This window comes from Cylas formicarius, unplaced genomic scaffold, assembly GCF_029955315.1.
Source record: "Cylas formicarius isolate icCylForm1 unplaced genomic scaffold, icCylForm1.1 PGA_scaffold_9__14_contigs__length_23061073, whole genome shotgun sequence".
In the NCBI taxonomy this organism is placed as follows: domain Eukaryota; kingdom Metazoa; phylum Arthropoda; class Insecta; order Coleoptera; family Brentidae; genus Cylas; species Cylas formicarius.
In genome coordinates this window covers 7,405,018-7,426,447 of record NW_026844365.1, presented here as the reverse complement: position 1 = coordinate 7,426,447, position 21,430 = coordinate 7,405,018, and the positions used below count along the sequence as shown (strand labels likewise).

General features: G+C 44.3%; 4 protein-coding genes across 5 annotated transcripts; 2 read left to right on the top strand and 2 right to left on the bottom strand.

The window, feature by feature from the left end:
- Position 1: 1 nt before the first annotated feature.
- Positions 2-9,044, bottom strand: LOC132707827 (arf-GAP with Rho-GAP domain, ANK repeat and PH domain-containing protein 1). The gene is made up of 3 exons (XM_060679788.1): positions 7,551-9,044; positions 3,192-4,502; positions 2-1,047 (listed from the first exon to the last, which is right to left on the bottom strand). Exons 1-3 carry the CDS (start codon positions 8,491-8,493, stop codon positions 2-4), a joined length of 3,300 nt encoding a protein of 1,099 aa, XP_060535771.1. The 5' UTR covers positions 8,494-9,044.
- An 804-nt stretch (positions 9,045-9,848) lies between these two features.
- On the top strand, positions 9,849-11,631 carry LOC132707826 (surfeit locus protein 1). The gene is made up of 4 exons (XM_060679787.1): positions 9,849-10,395; positions 10,448-10,761; positions 10,818-10,991; positions 11,044-11,631. Exons 1-4 carry the CDS (start codon positions 10,249-10,251, stop codon positions 11,243-11,245), a joined length of 837 nt encoding a protein of 278 aa, XP_060535770.1. The 5' UTR covers positions 9,849-10,248; the 3' UTR covers positions 11,246-11,631.
- A 135-nt stretch (positions 11,632-11,766) lies between these two features.
- On the bottom strand, positions 11,767-19,282 carry LOC132707824 (G-protein-signaling modulator 2). Of its 2 annotated transcripts, none has more exons than XM_060679785.1 (6): positions 19,086-19,282; positions 18,517-19,028; positions 18,140-18,379; positions 14,601-15,042; positions 14,015-14,544; positions 11,767-11,902 (listed from the first exon to the last, which is right to left on the bottom strand). In XM_060679785.1, the coding sequence occupies exons 1-6, from the start codon at positions 19,128-19,130 to the stop codon at positions 11,830-11,832; spliced, it is 1,842 nt and encodes a 613-aa protein (XP_060535768.1). In that variant the 5' UTR covers positions 19,131-19,282; the 3' UTR covers positions 11,767-11,829. The 2 variants fall into 2 exon arrangements, with proteins under 2 accessions (XP_060535768.1, XP_060535769.1); XM_060679786.1 differs by having other exon boundaries at positions 14,640-15,042.
- Positions 19,283-19,396: 114 nt separating this feature from the next.
- On the top strand, positions 19,397-20,328 carry LOC132707823 (glycine cleavage system H protein, mitochondrial). Its single transcript, XM_060679784.1, has 3 exons — positions 19,397-19,741; positions 19,804-20,079; positions 20,134-20,328. The coding sequence occupies exons 1-3, from the start codon at positions 19,627-19,629 to the stop codon at positions 20,232-20,234; spliced, it is 492 nt and encodes a 163-aa protein (XP_060535767.1). The 5' UTR covers positions 19,397-19,626; the 3' UTR covers positions 20,235-20,328.
- Positions 20,329-21,430: the final 1,102 nt, after the last annotated feature.

Sequence of the window (21,430 nt, the reverse complement as noted above, 5' to 3'; positions counted from 1 at the left end):
CCTAAAGCGCGACCAACTTGGGGGGCGGCGCGAACCCGCGCGGGTGCCGCGCCTTCAGCATGGCGCCGAGCCAGACGGCCCGCGAGGCCGCGTCGCCCCACGCGAGCACGTTCCCGAAGTACGTCCGTGTGCGCGGCAACGGTGCCGCCACCTCGAAGAAAGTGGCGGTCCAGCGCGAGGCCGGGCTGCGTTTCGCCTCGTGGCCGAGGTACCACAGGATGTCCTCGACGCGCCACGTCGCGAGCACCGTCTCGCCTGTCTTGTCCTTAAAGCAAGTCAGGCTCCCTTGCGACAGCTGGAACGTCAACGCGCGGAACGTCTTCGTGGCGGCGTCGGCGAACCGCAACTCGCCCGACACCGGCGTCGGCTTGTCGACTATGTACTCCCAGTACTTGGACAGCGGCGACGCCACCAAGTAATTGTCCTTGCGGTCGGCCTCGTCCCAGAAGCCCCAACGTAGAACGACGTCGAGCACTTTCTCGGCGTGGTGAATGGGGCGGACGAGCCGCTCGCCCAGCACCACCTCCTCGAGCACGAGCTCGTGCACCGACGTCTTGAGGTGGTCGACGAGCTCGAGGCACACCTCGTAGGCGGTGCGGTTCGGACCGACGGCCACGTTGAACGAGCGGCCCTCCTTGCTGAACGCGAAGATCCACACGCGGAAGTCGCCGGCAGTTTTGCGATCGGCGACGGTGGCGCCGCGCGCGTGCTTCTCCAGCACCCGGAGCATCAGCTTCTCCCGCTCCAGCTCTTCAGGGTCCTCGGGAAAGACGCGGCGATAGTGGCGCAGCAGCTGCGCGACTACCTCGCTGTCCCGCAGGTGGCCGCCGCCGCCGCCGCCGGTCGCCGCCTCCTTGTCCTCGTAGTGAAGCAGGGTCGGACCCCAGATGGCGGCCAAATTGTCGACCGTCATGCGGTTCTTCGCGCTTTGGTCGGCGACGAAGCGCAGATGGCCGAGCAGCTTGCGCGCAGTGCCGTACGCCACGGGGGGCAGCTGCTCGAGCGCCGCCCTGAACATGCGCACCTTCTCGTCCGTGTCGTTGTGCTCTGCGGACAAACGAACTACCGTCAAAAAGGCGAGAAAATCAAATGATGGGTCGCGTACCACCTGTCTGGTCCTGAGCCGCGTTAAAAACGTCAAAAAGATTAAATTCGAGGCGGCGGATGGTGTAAGATTTTGCTAATGGGGGGAAATTGTTTTGTCATTTGCGCGGCATTAAGGCGCTATTTTATTCAAATCAAGTAGTCAGGCAAAGCCAAAGGCTTTCGAACAAGTGATTTTAACGGTTACATTTATAAATAATATCCCTAAAAATTACACTCTTTTGATTTCCTTAATATTTCAATTTTTAATATGTAAGTTTAAGTTTTAAGGGTTTAAAAAGATTACAAAATTGACCTACTCTACTGCTACTAAAGCAGTTTACTTCTAAATTCAATAAGAAATAAAAAATGATAATATTGACAAAACTATGGTCCTACAAAAAATTCAAGTAATCACTAATGTTTTAAATAAGTTTTATGAAATTTAGCTCGTTGCTAAGAAAATATCATAGAACTGTTTAAATTTTTGTTATATTGGTTATTAACCTGTACTACACAAGTTCATATTTAAAAAACATATGTATACTCTAAAATAATTTTTTTGTAGAAATGCCAATGAATTTCGTCAATATAATGTTTCGACAGTGATCGTTATCATTCTCAAACGTCCAACTAATTTTGGAATCATTCTTAGAACGATCCGCTATTAAGTAGATTATCAGCTAATTGACGCTAATCTAGAGGTCGTCGAGTTATGTTTTGTTTTAGAAATAGCATTTTTGTTAAAGCAGTAACAGATATTGATGGTCTGTAAAAAAATTATGTTTTAGAATTTATTACTTTTTATTATTATTTATTACTGGGTCTTTCTAGTTGCTCTTAAAAAGACCAAAATATTAAAAAAATGATAAAGGAAAGATAGACAGTTGTACGTGTGACATTGCCTTCAGTTTTATCAAAAATTAATGAAAAAGTTTGTTACACCAGACAAGTTTCTTAGTACGTTCAATAACTTATTTGAGGGTCAGTTTGGTTTCCAAAAAGATAAGTTCGCACAGGATGATATCAAAGACATAGTAAACTGGATGAAAAGTTTAAAGTTACTGGCTTGTTTTTTGATTACTCACGAGCATTTGAAATGGTTAATAATGAAATCTTAAATGTGAAGTGACTCTCAGAAAGGAACGACATGAATTCCACTCAGCGTACAAGGAAAATGCAGTCCTTCAGTGATTAGAATCACCTGGCTTTGATTATGACTAAAACAGAGTCAGTTCTTTTTTCAGACTCATTCACTACAAAAAATTATTATTGAGTAAAACACTCCTTGGAGGAGTTTTTTCAGAACTGGGAGAATGCGTGAATGCTGATTGTAGGAAATTTGGGGTTATCGGGTTTTGAAGAAACACATTGCCCTTTTTGGGTGGCAATACCACATAATACATCTTAGACAGAACACCAATAGCAAGTGTCTCAAAGTGCAGATATTTGGGCAGTTGGATCAGTGAAGACCTAAATCCCGTATCGAAATGGCAAGAACAAATTTCCTAAAGATGTGAAACCTCCTCCGCGACACCAGTCCAACCATTTACATAAGACAACTTCGGCAAATGCTACGTGCACTCCACACTTCTGAGTCATGGACATTAAAAGTAAGCACAATGAAGAAGCTGGAAGACGTTTGAGATGTGGGCGTATCGCAGAATGTTAAGGGCACCATGAACTGATCACATTTCAAATTTGGAAGTGAACAAGGAACGCGAGCGTCTCGATACAATAAAAAAAAAAAACGGCGTATCTCGGTCATCTTATGAGACATAATAAAGACAACTATTCAAATCATAATGGAGGGTAAGATCGTGGGAAAACGCGGATGTCGACGATGCTCTTGGTTTGGATTCGCACACGTTTCTAAGAAAAGCGCAAAATAGAGAATTTGCCGTAATTGTTGGTGATCTACATTCAATGGAGATGACATTTTAACAAGAAGAAGTAGATATCGCCTCTCCTCATCTTTTTGGTTACCTTGGGTAATTTCTTTAACATTAAATATAAGCGTGTCTGACAGCCATATTTTTCAAATTATTTATAAGTTAGGGTTATTCATAAAATTGGCAACAAATTCTCACGCGACGACTACTACTCACTGGCCACTTCGTGGAGGTAGTGACGGTGGTCGCAACCGAACAACGGCTCCGGCAGGTCCCGGAAGAAGCGTTTCAGCGCGGTGGCCACCTCGAATTCGTTGCACGTGTTGCGCGTGAGCTGGACCGCGAACGCGTCGCGTCGGAACTTCGCCAGCAGGTCAGCGACGAGGGAGGCCTGCCCCGACTTGCGGTAAATGCCCTCCGACATGCTGCCGTGCGCGTAAACGAAGTTGACGCACTTGTCTACGACGACGGGGATGTCGTGGCGCGTGAGCTGCTGCTGCTCGAGATGGGCGCCGTTGTCGTGGGCCTCGGCCTTGACTACATGGCACCAGACTTTGGTCTCGCGCGACGTCCACATGCGCAGATGGAGCACCACGTCGGGACAATCGACGAGCATGTTAGGACCCTTGTCGCCGGTCTTGGGGTTGTCGTCCGTTTCCCGATGCGGTTGCAACACGATGCACCGAGCCTTCCGCAGGTCGAGCGCTCGGACGGGACGCCCGTCGGCGGCGTAGTGGAGCTCGCGCTCGGCAAGCAGCAGCCACGCCCCCGTCCACTGGCCGCTCACGCCTTCGCGCACGTACGCCCAGCCGAAGCGCGCGTAGTTCGCGGTCAAACGCGACTTGAAGCGGCTCGTCATCGACTCCGCCAACGCTTGCATCCAGACGCGGCGTTCCGGAGCGTTCCGGGAACCGTAGACGTGCCCTCCGCGCGTCCTCGCCGCCGTGTTGAGTTCGAAACAGTGCAGGTCGTCGTTGTCGTAGCGGTAACGGTACTTGGGGTCGCGCAGCGCCTGCACGCTGAGCACGTTACGGGCGGCGAAGTGCTCCTTGACGTGGGCGCACGTGTTGTCCGAGTAGCAGACGAGACGCGAGTTTTCGAGAACGCACCAGCGGCCGCTGTACTCGCCGAACAGGTCCTCGACGGGACCGCTCTGCACCTTGTAGAGCATGCCGCGTTTGTGGACGTGGGCGCCGTCGCCGAGGGCGGGCCGCTCGAGCGCGCGATCGCTACGTTTCGGGCCCTTGAACGGCGCCTTCTCCACTACCTGCCGGAACCAGGTCTTCTTGGGTTCTGGCGCGTCGGCGCCGCCCTCCGTGAACCAGTTGGAGCGCGACTTGGACGACGCCGTCTCGTCGTCCTCGGGCAGAGAGTCGACGCGCAGGGGCGGCGTCGGCGGGTTAGCGACCGGATCGCCGCCCGGCAGCGACTCGTCGCTAGTGCTCCACCGGTCCGGGGCGACGGTGCCGTAGAGGTCGCCCCGTAGCAGCTCCTCGAGGAGTTTGATGTCGGGCAGGGGGTCGTTCTCTGCCGACGTGGGTAAAAGGAAGGTTTTTTTTAGGAAAACGAAACTGCCGTTGTAAATAATAATAAATGTTGTATCAATATTGGTGAGCCTACACCGATAGGACTACGCATAGATAAGGATTTATCTAAAGCTTGATAAATGTTCCAATTCCGGAGAATAAAATAGGCCGGGATTGATAAGGAACCTTACCGATTGTGATTAGTAGGGTTCCTAGTCTGACTTCCATTCTAAACAGCTTATTTTACGCGTTCGCCATATATAGAATTATTAATTGCAGTCGCGAGAAAGTTGAAGTTGCTTCTGAAATTTTACGGTATTTTTCTATTCCATGGCATTTCTTATTTTTTATATATTCATTTTTTAACGAACAGCTGCTTCGGAAGTGCAGCGAGTGTATAAGCCCTTTTGCGTAAAAATTCAACGCCGTATATCGGATGGCGCCGCTAGTATATCAAAAGATAGTTATATATTCAGACTATTGCTTTAAATACATAAAACCAATATATTAAAACACACACACAGGCTTATTTGAGTAACCATCCACATCAGAAATATATTTGTTTTTTCTATGTATAAAGCTAGAAAATTTTCAGTTAGTTTATTAGAATTTTTTATATTTATTGCCAATACTAGAGGAACTTATGAAGCAAATATGAAAAATATTTTGAGGTCAATTTCCTCAAATTATGCTTAGATCTCGTTAAATGTTCTGGGAAAACGAGTTAAGTGCCTGGAAATCTGTTTAGAAAGAAAATGGTTTAAAATGCAAGTTAGTGGGGCCTGCGAGGAAAATCATCACTTTTTTACGAAAATATCATAATTATATGGATAATATAATCATGTATGCGTCATATCCTAACTGAGTTTCGACATTGCCTTACTTTTCCTGAAAAATTGATTAATCTTTATAAAATCATTGTCAGTCTATGCCTTTGTTTTCATTTTTGGTGTTGTGTTGATTATGTCTGGACCTTTTTTGTACTTTTATTTTTGCCTTAAGTTTTACTACGATCTGGACATATTTTAATACTGCCGCAAAAATGCCGCAGCCAAACTTATTGACCATTTATTAACGGCCATGTTGATTGTTAAATGCCGCAAGGTCTTATTAAATGCTAGAATTTGAAATTTTGCGTGTTAATGGTTGAAAACGAGATTTTTAATTAAGCACATGCGCATATTCATTAACCATCTAGAATTTTTTTTATAGTTGCTTCATGAATTCCTATATAATCAGCATCAAGCGGGACCCTTACGTCTCTAGTGTGACCGACGCCGCTGTCAGCTGAAATTTATTTACCGCGACAATTTTAGGTTTTGTCTTCTGTGGGTTTCCTTAAGCAATTTGATATTTCTTGTGTAACTACAACTTCAATCTAAAAAAATCCTCATATACAGTCGGTCAAAAAGGTCTCCACACACATAGTACTTTTTCAGTTTTCTTTTAGTTTCTTCTTTCATTTACATTTAATGAGAAATATATTTGAAGTAAATATCGCCCATCTCATTAATAGTAATAAAAATAAAATAAAAATCATTTGAAACACTTTATTTAAACTATAAAAGATAAGGCAGTTTTAGAAGCAAGTCTAAGTCTAAGTCTCCGTACACTATTATTTCTTATGAAAAGTTTCTTAAAGTCCAATATTTTGTACAATTGAGATTTGCTTTAATAATGACATTACCTAAGTCTTTTTGGAAGACTCTTCTCTTATCCTATTTTTCAGATCTTCTTTACTCATAACTTGATGTTTTCACTCGTCGCTTTAATTCTTCCCACATCCGGAGATTGTAGTGGTATATGAAGTTGTTGGCGGACATTATGGATCATCCAGTGACGTACAAGCGTGGCAGTGTGTTTAAGATCATTATCCTTTTGGAATAAATAACGCCCCTCAAGGTTAAGTTTTTCAACACTTCGGTTTAAGTTATTCTTTAGGATGTTCAAACAGCCATGTTGGTCTGTGATTCCGTCGTCCCATTAGCTGACATGAACCCCACAGTAAAACATTACCTCGACCATGCTTCACCGTAGAACATACATTTTCCATCTGACCATCTGACCCAAAAAATTAATTTTTGTTTCGTCGCTAAAGATAACTAACCAAAACTCCCTAGTTTTGTTAATGTGTTCTTGGGCAAATTCCAAGCAAGTAGTTTCTAATCGTTGGAGGACTAAAATTTTTTGAGAACTCTTACCTGGTGTCCTCTGCAAATTTTGGAGCGCTTGTTTTAGAATTAATGGCGTCAAAAATAAACGAGTATAACTCATTTGTTTCAGCGAAATTTGATACAAGTTGACTTGATAAAATATTATTAATTAACGGTTCTACTTGTAGTTCTGAATAGTGATTTATTAAAGTGTATGAAGACTTATTTGACATAGTTTCTTGTTTCTAAAGCTCCCTTATTTTTTAGCCTTCAAATAAAGTATCTCAAATGATTTTTATTTTATTTTTAGTACTCTTAATGAGATTGCCGATATTTACTTGAAATATATTTCTGATGAAATGCAAGTGAAAGAAGAAACTAAAAGAAAACTGAAAAAAAACACATGGTCTGTGATCCGTCTTTTTCTTGGTAAGTGTGTACTCTAGGAGTATTTTTTAGTGCTTTGTGAGTTTTGCGTCTTAAAAGTATCGCTAGCTCCGTGGTTTGTGCCCTTCACAGAGAATATTTGTTGGTGAAATTCAGTCATTGTGTCATGTGCTAGTCTGTGACCAAATAAAAAATTTCCGCAACAAATGTTGGTGATGGGCGGATGTCTTGAGTACACACGAAGAACAAAAAGAGAGAATAATTGTATATGAGTATATGTCACCGCTTTATAGTAAAATGACATTTTGTATTTCCTTTGGTTTGTGTTTATCTCTGGTAGATTAGTCGCTCCCCACTGGATTCCTATATTAGCCCCAGCCTGTATCGCCGCTTAGAATTGTTGAAACAAAATATTGCCGAGTTTTATGAATGAGTAGTGGAGTCTATCTTTTATTTAGTCTAAGTTTTCAACTACTAAGTAGATAATACCGGAAAAAGCGTGGACTCACCGGAATCCTCGACCTCGGCGAGCGGATCGAATTGCATAAGCACGCTCTGCGACACCCTCGCCGCGGGCGGCTTGAACACCACATCGTGATTCTCGTAAATGGAATTGGTTTTGCTCTCCGACGAACCCGAGGAGCCAGACAAGTTGGAGTTGAGATCGACCTTATGCTTGCGTGCGGGCTTGACGGGTCGCGCCCCCTTGCCGGTCGGTACGTTCGAACTACCGACGTTGTCGTAAACGGGCTCGGGATCATAGTAGGCCCACGAGTCGGACCTGGACAGCTCCAGGCCTCTGGCGATGGTCCGCCCCGCCTCCGACGTGTCCGAATCGCTTTTGCTAGATCCCAAAGGAAACACGTACCCGTAGTCGGCACCCCGGGAGTTGTTGCCGCTCGAGCTCAATGATGCGGGGGCATCGTACAACGATTCGTCGGGCGGCGGGGGCGGTGGGTGCGATGGTGGCGGCAAGCCCGAGGACGAATCGCTGTCCGATCCGTCCACGTTGCCGTACACGCTGTCCGTTCGGTTAATGGGTGAATCGAACCTTATGCTGTTGAATATATCGAGTGCGGTTTCAATATCAGTGCTGTAGGAGGCTGCGCCCCGCGTCTCCGGCGGCGGTTCTTGCGACGCGGAGCTGAAGCGACGACGTATGCGTCGTACGCTCTGCCTGGTGCCCTCGATAACCGCTTTCTTGCGGTCCTGCACCAGCTGATTGATGTCCGCCGTGCCGGCCGCCCTCAATTTGCCCGCGATCTGTTGCGAGGCGCTCCGTACGCGTCTCGAGAAGGTGTTAAAGGGTTCGTCGGCCCCCCGACCGGCCGGGTTTTTGCCCTCGCTCGGCTCCAGCGCGGTTACCCGATCGTCGGGTTTGCAGACTGATCTGCGGGGCGTCGGCACCGGCCTTTTGCCTTCTCTCGGCGCAGGGACTGGCCGCTCCTCCATCGTGACGATATCATAAGCATGAGTAACACGTCGCCCGGTCACCAATTACGCGGCTATCGGAGATAATTAACGCGACAACAAAGAAACTGGCCGCGTCAGCTGACGCACATTCTCCTTTCTCGGCGAGTTCCTTTCGATCGGTCTGCGGCGAGACACTCACTCACCCATAACGCTCAGAATTCGACTGAGCAAACAAAAACTGCGTTTAATTTATCTGGCGGATGACGCATCGGTGGTTATCGAAAACAAACATTTTCCGGACCGAACTCGCACGACCACGCACGAGTTTTGCCGTTCAACAGGTCCGCACTATTAACGCACCATCTGGAGCTCACTGGCGGAACTAATTAGCGGTAAATAATATATTCGGCCTCTTTCCGGTGGATGCCGCGTAAATCAATTGCCGCATCAACTACATAAGTAAAACGCAAACATGAACTTCATATGAAAACAATGCAACCATACCCGATTTTACTTCCAAACTATGGCAATATTTTTCCAGTCAGAGGTCTCATTTGAATTGGAAAATCGTGCATTAATCTCACCTAATCCATGCCTAAAAATACTGTGGCATTGCACTGTCGGCTGGCGGTGAATCCACTGTTTTCGGCACATTTAGAGTTGTGTCAAACGCGATGATTCGGTCACTTTGATTCAATCATTTCATAGGATCGAACGACCGAATCGTGCTTGTTCGTAACGATTCGATCTCCTTGTTTGCTCTCGCTGTCGCCCTGGCCGGTCTGAAGTGACCGAATACAAGACGACCGATCGACCGACCGAATACGCCGGAATACGATTCATTTGAATGGTTTAAGATTTAAATGCATGACAGATATGCTACGGAAAAGGAATGGAAGTAACGTTGTAATTATTCTGTAGTATAGAGATGCGACATCAATCTGTAGATTTGCTGATGTGTTAAATTGAATATTGTATGAAATATCTATGTCCATACAGGTATTTAGTTTCAACAAATTAATGTATTACTGGTACAACTCAATTCGCAGCACTTATTTTGATAAAATCAAGATTCAATAAAAATTAGAACACAGCTAAATATTATACTAACTAGAAGAGAAAACAATAATTCAAATTCAAATGAATTTGAATAGGTCGTCCGGACTGTTCGCATTCAGTGACTATTGCCGCTTATGTTAGCAGCAAAAAGTATTGAAATGAACGATTAATTGAAATGACTCGGTCCTTTTCGAAATCGGTCACTGATTGATCCGGTCTTCATAGAATGAACGATTGACACAACACTAGTACAAATCGTTTCGGATCTCTTTTAATTGCGTTTTTCACTGCGAATGGTAAAAAAAAAACATTTTCTGTCAACATAAATGATAGTTTATGGGAATATCAAGAATTTGTGTCGGTCTGTGATCGATATATCAAAATTCCTAGTGGGATTGCCCAACTGATGTTGTAAAACATATCGATGTGTATAGGAAAAGTTTTTCCTTAGCATTAATGAAAGAACTGCGGTTGGCGCTCAAGGCTCACCAAGGCGTGGACAGAAGATGCGAGTTCGTGTCAGGATGCTCAATTTGACCGGTTGCGCCGAACAAATTAGGCATACTTGTGTGATAACTTGTTTATTACACTTAACAAACAAAACTAAAACTAAATTAAACACGTATATCTGTCACCATTGCCAATCACAGATCAGGCTTCTTCTTCTATCAATGTCTAGGGCAAGCTGTTTCCGCCACAGCCTAAGCGGATTGAAGTTAACCTATACAATAGACCATGAATTTTTCTCGAAAGCTTGTTACATTATATGGCCGAAGATGGGTGTTACGTAGTTTTAGCATAAAAAAGGCCCCGGAGCAAAGATCGAAGCCGGGACCGTTGACAAAGTTAGGCCAAATCGAACCGGTGGGATGGTTCCTCTTGGTGAGTTTAGGTCGGTTTTCGCTGCTGTCTGATGCCGCGACTGGGCCGGCAGGTGATTCCGGCTGCGTCATTGTCGTTGGGCGTGTGGCAGATACGGAGAAAACGGTGGAAAGCTGAACTGATCGACGAACTCAAAGAGAAAACGCTCACGGAACCTGTACCTCTACCGTTCGACGAAGAAGACGTGAAACGGTTAGAATTCAGGCCGGTTCGCGTTCGCGGCACCTTTCTGCATGACGCGGAGATTTACTTGGGTCCGCGCACTCTGCTCTCCGGCGGGGAGGCCTCGACGCAGAGCTCCCTCATCAGTTCAAGCGCCGCTCAAGGCTACCTGGTGATCACCCCGTTCCGGTTGGCCGACCGAGAGTAATTAGAGATCCGTGTGGGGGGGATTCAAATTTTAGGGAGGCATCTGTTTCCAGGGAAACGATACTCGTGAACCGGGGCTGGGTGCCGAGCAAAAACAGGGACCCCCGGACCCGGTCCCGCGGTCAAATCGAAGGCGTTGTCGATGTCGTGGGGATCGTGCGGTCCCACGAGAACCGGCCCCCGTTTGCGGTCAAAAACCGCCCAGGTAGCGGGGTGTTTTTCTACAGGTAAGGAGTGTGGCGAAGTTGGACCCTTGCCCCAAGCGTTTATATTGCCCAGGGATCTGAAGGCGATGAGCGCCGCAACCGGCAGTTCGCCTGTGTTTTTGGACGCGACCAGGGACTCTGATGTGGATGGCGGGCCCATCGGCGGTCAGACTAGGGTCGCGTTACGCGACGAACACACCTCCTACATAATCACCTGGTTCTCTTTGGCCGCCTTTACCGGGTACATGTGGTACCGGCGATTCGTGATGAAATAAAAAAGAAACCCGCAAACTCTTGAATTCTTTATTATTGTTTATTTTAAATACAAAAGCCCTAATTGTGTCTATGTGTGTGTCTCGTCAGTCTTGCGATCATAATTATTTGGGCTCGGACGTTGAACAATGCTTGCGTTTAATACTACTGACGCAACGGGACATGGGCGGAAGCGCGCGCCCGCACGAATCGCAATTCTATTGGCACTACAACGACCGGCAGTCGAAGCTTCAAATGGGGTGCGGTTTATAATTCGAGCCCGGCTTGGTTTTATGCCGGCCTGGCCCACGCCTAACGTTCACCAAAACACACGATTTCGTAAAATATATGTAAATATAATATATAAAAAAGACTATAAACTGTTAAAAATTCAAAAAAAAAAAGAAAACGTCACTAAACTAGATCATAGGGTCAATTCGAGAGGTGGTGGCGCGACTTCCCAGTAGGCGAAAATAAAAATTGAAAATCCAAATTGGCAGTTTGACGTCACTTGTGCCGCGCGCCCGTCGGAACCGCGACGTCCAAGCTGGCGACAGGTACTACGCTTTGTTACAAAGGGCGCGCCCCGACAAGCTCCTTATCCCGTCTACTTCCTTTTTTTCGATCCTTTCGGTCCGGCGACGGTCTCGGGCTGATGCGGAATCGCGCCGTTCGCCACCCTAGACCCAACGAACTACGTCACAATTCGAATAAGTACAAACGGTCGGAATTATACCAATTTGTAATGACGTCATGCTGGTTGCCAAAAATCCATGTTCGCTGATTATTACAAATTACAGTGTTTTAATTTCATTTTTAAAGGTCGCAATATATTTAAAATTATCGGCGGCGATTGTTCATTATACATATTGTACCTTTTTCCCGGCATTACTTAAAACTTTTCGAAATGACATGATGATGACATGTAGATGCCCGGCTTGTGCTGATAGTACAAACACTCATGAAGCAACTATTTAAATTTTTTTGAGTAGTCCATTCAACGTGCGCGTGCGCGAGATTTAAAATTTCGTTTTTAACCAATGGCAAATTCTGACGTTGACCCATAAGGCCTTGCGGCTTTTAACAAATAGCATGGCTGCTGACAGATCGTCAATGTTTGGATGCGGCATTTCTACGACAGTACTTTCTTTCTCAAAATATGTCGAAATCCTATTAAATTTTCAGGCAAAATAAAAGTTAAGGAGTCGAAAAGCAATGCTGAATTGCAGCACCCATGGCGGCGTTTGTATAATTCTGTAATTAATTTGGCGTCTTTGTTCATAGGTTTAACCTCTATTGAAATAAATACGGATATATTGACAATCAAAAATGAAAACAACAATGGCACAGGGCACAGACTGTTCTGTGAGAATAGCTCGGCGTGGCCAATTATGGTGGGATTTCAAAGATTGATACTGCGTTCTTATAAAAATTAATTAATTTTCCAGAACAATTACGGCAATGTATCAACTCAGTCGGTTGACGCATGCGCATACCTTCTCTACGAAAATATCATAGCCACCTGCGGCGCATCAATTTTTACCGTAGTAAAGGCACTATATTACCTTATAGCTATATGGATATTTGACATAACCTTAAATAGAGGTTCATAAAAAATGAATAACTAATATAAATGACGTAATTGCACATGGCTATCCGCGAATTTATTCTGCGTTGGTGGGGCTAAAAGTAAAAAAGTGCCCGTTTTACTTGCAAATTCATATTCATAAGCAATAATAAACCGTTATCATTTTTTGTGGTGTATGGAAAATGACGCAAGATCTTCTGATAAAATCCATTTTTACCCTACTTAAAGTGCAATGAAAAAATTGCCATTGTTCTGCATAAGCAGTTAATGTTGTTTTTTTTTATAAAATTGGTTGTCGAAGTAATATTTAAGTTATATATTAAATTTTACTTCATGCTGAATAGCTTTGAGCGTTTGAGTGTATAGACAGCAGATAACCTTAGTATTTCGTTTTTGTATGTGTTTTCTTACTTTATGATATATTTAAAAACATGAAAGACTGTTTCTGTAAATCCCGTCTAAATTTTGTTGTAACACTATTTTATCCTAAATTAGCCTTAGATGCGTTTTTTACCATTCTGACAATTTTTTTATAGTTTCAAAAAGTGACACAAGAAATTGTTAACCCACAGGTTCTGATTAGCTTTTACAATGGTGTTATGTTGGGGCCACTTCATTCATGCATCGAAATCCTTTGCGACACAGTGGGCTTTAAGGACGGTTCCAAATAAAAAATTATAGATTTGCAAGCACATACCCTTCTATGTATTTACATACTTATTTTCCCGCTTAATTTTAAAAGTAATCTCTCGGTGAGTTTAAAAAGAATTGCGATTTCCATGCGTACAACACTCAATGCAAGGATGATCTGAACATGTCATAAACTGGAGAGCCAGTTTCAGTCAAGCTCTGAAGAGGCCAACAGGATGATTGGCGAAACGTCAGCAATTTCGACTCAACAAAAACCGACGCGGTAGGAATCCAGAAGCTTTGTATAAAAAGTATTACAGTAGCCTGTGGAAGTTCCTTTCAAACATTGTAATTATCCTTTAATAGAGAAAGGTAGAACACTGGCAGGTAAACGGGTGGGTTTTGTCATTCTTAGTATATTAATGGAAGCAGATAAAATACTGAAGCACCTTCCCTCTTGGTTTTATGACCTACTATACTATGCTATCGCAATTAGTACCGACTACATCCACTGCCCAATGTCAACAAAATGAATAGATTAAAAAACCCTAGTATGAAGGGGAGGGGGGCTCACCTGTTCTCGATGCGCGGCACGGCGGCCCGCTGGTCCTCCATCCTGCCCGACTGAAAGCGCATGATCAGAGCGAAGAAGTCCTCATCGGGGACGGTGGCGCCGCTCCGATTCGCCGCGCCCGGCGGCGGCGGCACGTCGCTTTCAGCGTCGACGGCCGGCAGCGGCGACCGCTGGTCCTCGAGACGCGAGGCCTGGCACCGCGCCAACTGGTCGAGGAAGGTATCGTCGGGCACGCACGCCATCTTCGGCAACCGTGACTGCAGGCCGGGAAGGTTGGGGAATGCGACCCGCTGCTCGTCCATCCGTTTGCTTTGCATGCCGGCGATCATATCCAGCAGGTCGTCGGCGCCGTCGCCGCCGCGCGGCTGCACGTTCCCCACGTCCGCGTTCTCCTTGTCGTCGGCGGAAGCGGCTAGCGAACAACGCTGGTCGTCCATACGTTTCGATTGGAACCGTGACAGCAAGTCGAAGAAGGAGTCCTCGTCTTCCGGGGCCGCCGATCTCACCGTCTTCTTGCCGTCGGGCGTCAGCTATCATAAAACCATCCTATTCAGCGCCGCCCCCAGACCCTTCGGCTTCGAGCTACCTTAATAAGACTAAGCTGTTCCATGCTTTCGCGCCTCACCCTGTGCATTTGAATCGCGGGCTCCTGCTGTCGGAGAGACGTGGCCGACTCCTCGGCCGGGCTCTCGGGGATGTCGAGGATCCGCTTCAGGTCGGCGACGTTCATTTGGGCGGTGGCCTCGCCCATCGGGTCTCCCAACTCCCGGCTAATGTCCAAGTGTTTACGAGCGAACGCGAGCGCCTTCTCGTGGTAGCCGAGCGATGCGTTCGCGTTGCCGAGGGACCAACAAGCGCGCGCCTCGCCCACCCGGTCGTCGAGGGCCTGCGCGATCAGCAGGTGCCGCAAGTGGTACTCGATCGCGGTCTCGTAGTCTCGCAAGAGGGTGTAGGTGTTGCCGAGGCTGTAGCACGCCTGCGCCTCGACCGCCTGATCGCCGAGCTCCTGCGCGAGGGCGAGCGTGCGCCTGCGCGAATATGAACAAAAAAGCGTGAGCGATAGGATAGATGTTAGCACCAACCCACGCCGGTTCGCTTATACGGAGAAAAGTGACCATTAAATTAAATTAAAATTAAAAATTTTATTTACGTATTTACATTATCACTACAATATAGTTTAACCTAAGAAAAACCCCAACAAACACCAACACTTATAGTTGCTCAACTACCCAGTTTTGATTCAAAACAGTCTTCTTTACTTTGCAATTAAAACTACTGAGAGAGTCAGAAAATAAATCAATATGCTCGTTAATTGCGAGTCAAATATTTGTCAGCTTGCACATTCGATTCATAGGCGAGTTAATGCCATAGTTGGTCCTATGAAAATCAATGTTAAAAAGATCCTTATTTCTTGCATTAATAGGAGAAATATGAAAACCATGAAGATCTGGTGAATCCATCAAGTTATTAAGGATTTTGAACAATGTAACGATGTCAAAAAATATGCGCCTACTCTCCAAAGATGTCAAATTCAAAAGCTTCATAATCTCCTCGTAGTTTATTTCCTCAAATGACATTCCCAATTTAAAACGTATCACTCTAAGGAACTTACGCTGCACACGCTCTATTCTTTCCTTCTGAATTGCATAGTATGGTTGCCAGACACAGCTAGCATACTCTAAAATTGAACGCACAAGCGCACAGTACAGCTCCCTATACGTAAAGATGTTCTCAAAACCCTTCAAAGTGCGAAAAACAAAGCCAAGCAATTGAATAGCTCTGTTAGTCACAAAGTCAATGTGATATGTAAATGTGAGCTCCGAATCGAGCCAAACTCCAAGATCTTTAACTAGGTTCTGTCTTTCGAGCGATCCAGAGTTCAAATGAATTTTTACGCAGGCCTACCTCGCTTCGATTTCTCTTTGTAACCCTCAATAAATAGATTCGCAATTCCACAATGACGTTCCAGAGTTTTATCGGTGAGGTTGCCCGATTATTATTAGCTCATGCAGTGAAAAATCCATTCTTTAAAATGTTTATTACAAATATAAATGAAAGAGTAAATTTAGCTCTAAAATAATGTTAGAACATTTTAGAAAACAAAGTCACCTTACATGAAAATAATCACTATCATCACTGGACTTGTTCACCACATTACTAATAAGTTCTGGCACTAGTTGACTTCTGTAAACATTAGCTTCTTCGATGGCATGTATTCCAACTAGAAGCACATATTTTTCTTACATCACTCCTAAGAACCACCACCCAGAACTAAATTTCGACCTGGTGATGTTTCTTCTTAAACTGGGTTTCAGCTCTCCCTATATCAGTTCTATCGGATTAAAATTGCAGTGGAAGACGGGCAACATTGAATCCCCGGTCCATGGGCAGCTTGTCTACATTATACTTCTTATCAAACGTTCCCGTCTGAAGAACTCCCAATAATTGCTTTTTTGTAAATAACTTATTGATAAATTCGGTATTTTTTCCGCTTGTGCAGAATGGTAGCTGGCGTTGTCATTAGGGCAATACTGTTTGGTGGAATATTGGGAAGCAATTTTTCAGAAAACCATTTGTCAAATATGTCTGCTGTCATGTTTTCATGGTAGTCAACCTTTGCTTCTTTGACATCTTTTGCAGGAAGCAACAAAGCATTATCTATTAAACCAGTTTCAGGGCCCGTGAAACTGGCATGTCCAAGGAACACTTCCTGCTGTTACCATCGTGGCTATTAAACCAGATCTCATCTAAGTATATGATGGAGACGTTTTTAGCACGAATTTCTTGGATTTCCCTCAAATATCTTATCCTCCACTCCGAAATTCTTCTTGGTTCCATCAAAACTAAATTATGGTTGTGTAATAAAAACCAATTCTTCATACAAACACACGCAAAGCCTCTTGACAACAGTCAATGTTCAAAACACTACGCAACTTTTGATTGTAAAGTTTCAATTGTTAAAACAATATTCTTCTGATATGCATTATATATCAACCGTCTCACGGGACCCCACGATTTTTCCGCGTTTTTCTTTCTTGAACACCATTCATAACTATGTCAAGTACTGTGGCATACAATGTTTTAGTAATCTCGGACGTTAATTTTATGGCTCCAATTTGCCCAGATGACGATTTCAGGAATAGAAACACATTTAAAATTATAATTTTGGCAGCAACCGGTAACTGTCCATTTGAATTTGACTGATGTTCTTCTTCTTCTTCTTCTTCGTCGCGGGACATCGCAAGTGACGAACAATAATAAATAAATTGTAATAAAGTGTATATGGTACCTCAAAAATGGCACACTGAGTCTTTGAAAAACAATTGAATAACAGTAAGTTAGTAGTAACTAATTACAAACACAAGATGGAATAGAAAAACCTCCACAAACCAACCAACCCAATTTGGTTCCCTTGGATAACCTTGATTTAGCTAATTGTAAAAATGCCAAATATTTTAAATGATTAGTATCATTTGTTTCAAACTCTAGTTGCCCAAGACTGACCCCATAATATGCATAATTTTGGTTTGAACGCGCTTAAACTTATACTTTAGTTTTGATCAACATATAATAAAAGATTTGGATAGAGTTTTGTACATAAAACTTTCCTAAAGTGCATGATTTCACAAAATATATTTTTTTAATGACACTTTAGTTTTTCAAATACAGTTTTTTCAAAAAACAGCAAACTGGGGCAACCTTTTATATATATTTCAGTTTACCTATTTTGCGAATAAATTAGAAAAAATACAACTGAAAAAGTGGATCTATTGGTCAGTCATATAAAGAGGAAAATAATAACCCATTGTATATTATATTATCATTGCCTGGGGTGTCACTCCAGATTTTCTTATTTTAGGATTTGCCCTTCTTGGTTTCCAGTTTTGGATTGAAATTCAAAAATTTCAAAGTTAAAGATATTAATGGGTAAGATGAGATGTATCTACAAAATTTTTCAAAAAATTCTTTAATACTGAACTGGCTAAATTAAAAAAAATAATAACTTTTAAAAAACCTACCCCAACTTGGGCAACTTTTGCAATATTTTGAAAACAGTTAATTTTAAACCACAGTAGGAAGGACGAAATACATACATTTTCCCAAAAAATATTTAGCACCACTCACTTGTAATGGTGGGCCGCCTCTTCGAACTGGCCCATAAAGATGTGAGAGTTGCCGAGATTGCTGTGGGCACGCCTCTCCGCCGCCTTGTCGCCGAATTGTCTTGCGATTGCCAACCGTTCTTCGTGATAGTGGATCGCTTGCGGGAAATCGCCAAGTAAATAATGCGTGTTGCCCAAGTTGCCGCAAGCCCGTCCCTGTGCCGCCACGTCGCCGATTTCCTTCATCAATCCGAGATTCTCCCTGAAAAATTATGGTTCATAACCTTCCACCTCAATGCCTGTGGTAGGACAAAATTATGTCGCGATAACCTCAAAATACCAACTGCCAGCAAACTTTTCCACTCTTGCAATTGCTTAAAAAATGGCACCTCGACTTACTGGTAATATAAAACGGCCTGTTGCAGGCATTGTTTCACTTCGTCCGAGAATTCCCCGGGATCTCTCTGCCCCACACGGCCTAGATGTTTCCCCTTGGCGTGGTAAACGTTACCCAGGTTATACAACGCTCGTCCCTCGCTCAATTTATCCTCCAGCTCCTGGGAAAGCTCTAGATGCCGCTTACAGCACACCACAGCTTCGTCGAATCGCCCCATCACTTTCAGAGTGTTGCCCAAGTTACCCGAGGACTTGGCTTCGCCCAATTTATCCCCCATTGTCCGCGCGAGCGTCAAATCGTGCTTGTGGTACTGCATGGCCTTCTGATAGTCACCCAAATAGAAATAGGCGTTCCCCAGTTGACTGTATATCGCGCTGAGCGTCCTTAAATCATCGGTGCCCGCTTGAATGGCAGCTTGGAAAAAAGCCACCCCCGCCCGGCAATCGCCGGCCTTGCACAGCCGCTCCCCTTCCAGGGCCAATTCCAGGCACATGTTGCTGGAGCCGTCGTAATTCTGAAACGTCTCTGGCTAAGCTGACTAACTCAATCACTTCCCAGAACGGATGACTACCTGAACGCAGGTGGGAAGCTTTTCCGTGCTCGTATTGACCGACATTTTCACCGGATCGACGAAACGATCGGCCGGAGCGAAGATTATTTTATTTTAAACGACCTCCGACATATTTTTAAACGAAAAATAAATTAAAACAACGCCTTGCCCCGCTGACACATCTCAATACCATTGACGGTATTTACTAGTCCGCGAGTGTGCGGCACGCCACGAACCACAAAATCGAACGTTCCCTGTAGTAGAAATGCTTTGGCTGAACAGAGATGCAAGAAGCGAAGGTAGACTGACCAGGATGTGCCAGATACTAGATCACTGCATTGTCATTGATAATACAATTATGAAGGTAATGATTTAAAGAAGATAATATTATTTCTTCTTTCGTTTCAAGATTTTGAAAAAAAATATAGACAAAAAAAACTGACCGGTCCGCGCTCTCGCGCAACTGTTGTCTACACCGCGGACGAACGTTAGATCCGTTATCATAATTTTTTAGTGATAACGTCTCCGTTTAAATATTATTATATTCATCCGTAGCGTCGAGATGGTCGCGGTGCCACGCGTATTGCTCGGTTCGGGCCGAATCTTTCGCTTTTTCGAAAACAATTTAACCGCGGTTAACCTAAAATACTTCCACGCCACGGCTCCGACCTTTGCAGGTAAACACAATTTCTCTGTTCTGAGACGCGGTCTTTAGGACGGGGTGAATTATTGTCTTTAGAGCGGCTGTTCACTGAGAAACACGAATGGGTGCGTGTCGACGGCAAAATCGGCACCGTTGGCATATCGCATTACGCCCAGGAGTCGTTGGGGGACGTCGTGTACGCGCAGTTACCAGACGTAGGCACGGAGCTTAAGCAAACGGATGAGTGCGGTGCGCTAGAGAGCGTCAAAGCTGCGAGCGAGATATACAGTCCCGTTTCGGGCAAAGTTGTGGAGAAAAACGGGCAAGTTGAGGACACTCCGTCTCTTATTAACACCTCCTGCTACGACAAAGGTAATCGGGACGTAAATTCCACGAAGTCGGCCGTTTAATTAGTCGAATCCGTAGGGTGGCTGTTTAAGCTCGAGCTGTCGAATGAGTCCGAGCTGCAAGACCTCATGACCCAAAGAAAGTACGATGAGTTCCTAAAGAGCCAAGAATCTCACTAAGGTTTTAATTTATTGCGCGGGTTATCTACACGTTGACCTCTTACGTTGGGCGTATCACGTCAATCGATTATTATAGTAAGAAAAAATACGTTTCATTTTCGGAAGCTGTTTTATTTCGTAACTTGACCTATTCGAGTCCTCGTCCCGCCGCTCAAAATAGGCCATGATAGTGTGACGTAGACGACGACGTAGAGAACACTTTCGGATCGAAGCAAACGTGTTCCTGTGTGATTTGTAATTATTAGAGGCTATTTAACAGAGTTGATGATTATTTTATTGAAATTGTACTATTCAATTATTGCTTTGCAAAATTTAGAATTGGAGGTGGAACAAGTTAAGAGTATTTTAATAAAATAATAATTTAATAATAATATTAATAGTTGGAACAAGTTTTAAGCAAATTAATATTCAATCACTTTGTTTCAAGTTCGTAGACGATACCACTTTCACAGGAACACATTCACATTTTTTAGTTTATAGGTTATATTTTCATTTTCGATAAAATTCTCTTAATTCGTTGTTGCATTTCCAATTTTTTATAGTTGCAAAGTAGATCATTGAATAACGCACTATCGATAAGTAAACACAAAGTCTATTAAATGGCCTACAAACTCAGAAAATTTGACACTCACGAAAACAAGAAAAGTCGGTTCGTTTGGAACCCGATAATACGTCATCACCACAGAACACTAAGTGTAGCTAATTGTTTGGCGCATGGGACGTTCAATTGAAATCGTGATCTTTGCTCGGTTACTTCGTCCGCCGCTCGAAGGATGGCGCACCGTTTTAAGAAAACTCTTTCCAATTCACCCTTTTACTAGATTCGTCGTTTAACCGCAAAAGACGCCCTTTCCTTCCGGCTTACGCCGAGGTCGCAGGTCGGGGTTGTGACCACACTTTCTTTTTCTGCAGTTAGTGGCCTTCGGGTGCAACCGCGAGTAACACTTGCGGCATATCAGTTTGTCGAGGACGTACTTTTCCGCCAGCAAGCGGAGCGAGGGGCTGATACTTTTCTGCATATTTGCGGCACCTGAAATTAGATTAAAGAGATAGCGTCCTTCGAAACGCTCGCTGCCTGATCGGTTGCATATATAATTGGGGCGCAATATCGTTTTATTCCTTAAATTTTTCAAGCATTACATTTTGTACATTTCTCGTGGAAAATGTAACCGATATTGCGCTACACGGAGACTATA

Bases quoted from the DNA above. Each gene is read 5' to 3' on its own strand.
- LOC132707823 (XM_060679784.1), top strand. From the start codon at position 19,627: ATGGTCGCGGTGCCACGCGTATTGCTCGGTTCGGGCCGAATCTTTCGC. The intron at 19,742-19,803 runs GTAAACACAATT...TATTGTCTTTAG, and splicing joins CACGGCTCCGACCTTTGCAG to AGCGGCTGTTCACTGAGAAA. The intron at 20,080-20,133 runs GTAATCGGGACG...TCGAATCCGTAG, and splicing joins CACCTCCTGCTACGACAAAG to GGTGGCTGTTTAAGCTCGAG.
- LOC132707826 (XM_060679787.1), top strand. From the start codon at position 10,249: ATGAATTTTTCTCGAAAGCTTGTTACATTATATGGCCGAAGATGGGTG. The intron at 10,762-10,817 runs GTAATTAGAGAT...ATCTGTTTCCAG, and splicing joins TTCCGGTTGGCCGACCGAGA to GGAAACGATACTCGTGAACC. The intron at 10,992-11,043 runs GTAAGGAGTGTG...TATATTGCCCAG, and splicing joins AGCGGGGTGTTTTTCTACAG to GGATCTGAAGGCGATGAGCG.
- LOC132707827 (XM_060679788.1), bottom strand. From the start codon at position 8,493: ATGGAGGAGCGGCCAGTCCCTGCGCCGAGAGAAGGCAAAAGGCCGGTG. The intron at 4,503-7,550 runs GTGAGTCCACGC...CCACGTCGGCAG, and splicing joins CGCCGAGGTCGAGGATTCCG to AGAACGACCCCCTGCCCGAC. The intron at 1,048-3,191 runs GTGAGTAGTAGT...GTTTGTCCGCAG, and splicing joins CTACCTCCACGAAGTGGCCA to AGCACAACGACACGGACGAG.
- LOC132707824 (XM_060679785.1), bottom strand. From the start codon at position 19,130: ATGTCGGTCAATACGAGCACGGAAAAGCTTCCCACCTGCGTTCAG. The intron at 19,029-19,085 runs GTAGTCATCCGT...GAGACGTTTCAG, and splicing joins AGCTTCCCACCTGCGTTCAG to AATTACGACGGCTCCAGCAA. The intron at 18,380-18,516 runs GTAAGTCGAGGT...ATAATTTTTCAG, and splicing joins CAGGCCGTTTTATATTACCA to GGAGAATCTCGGATTGATGA.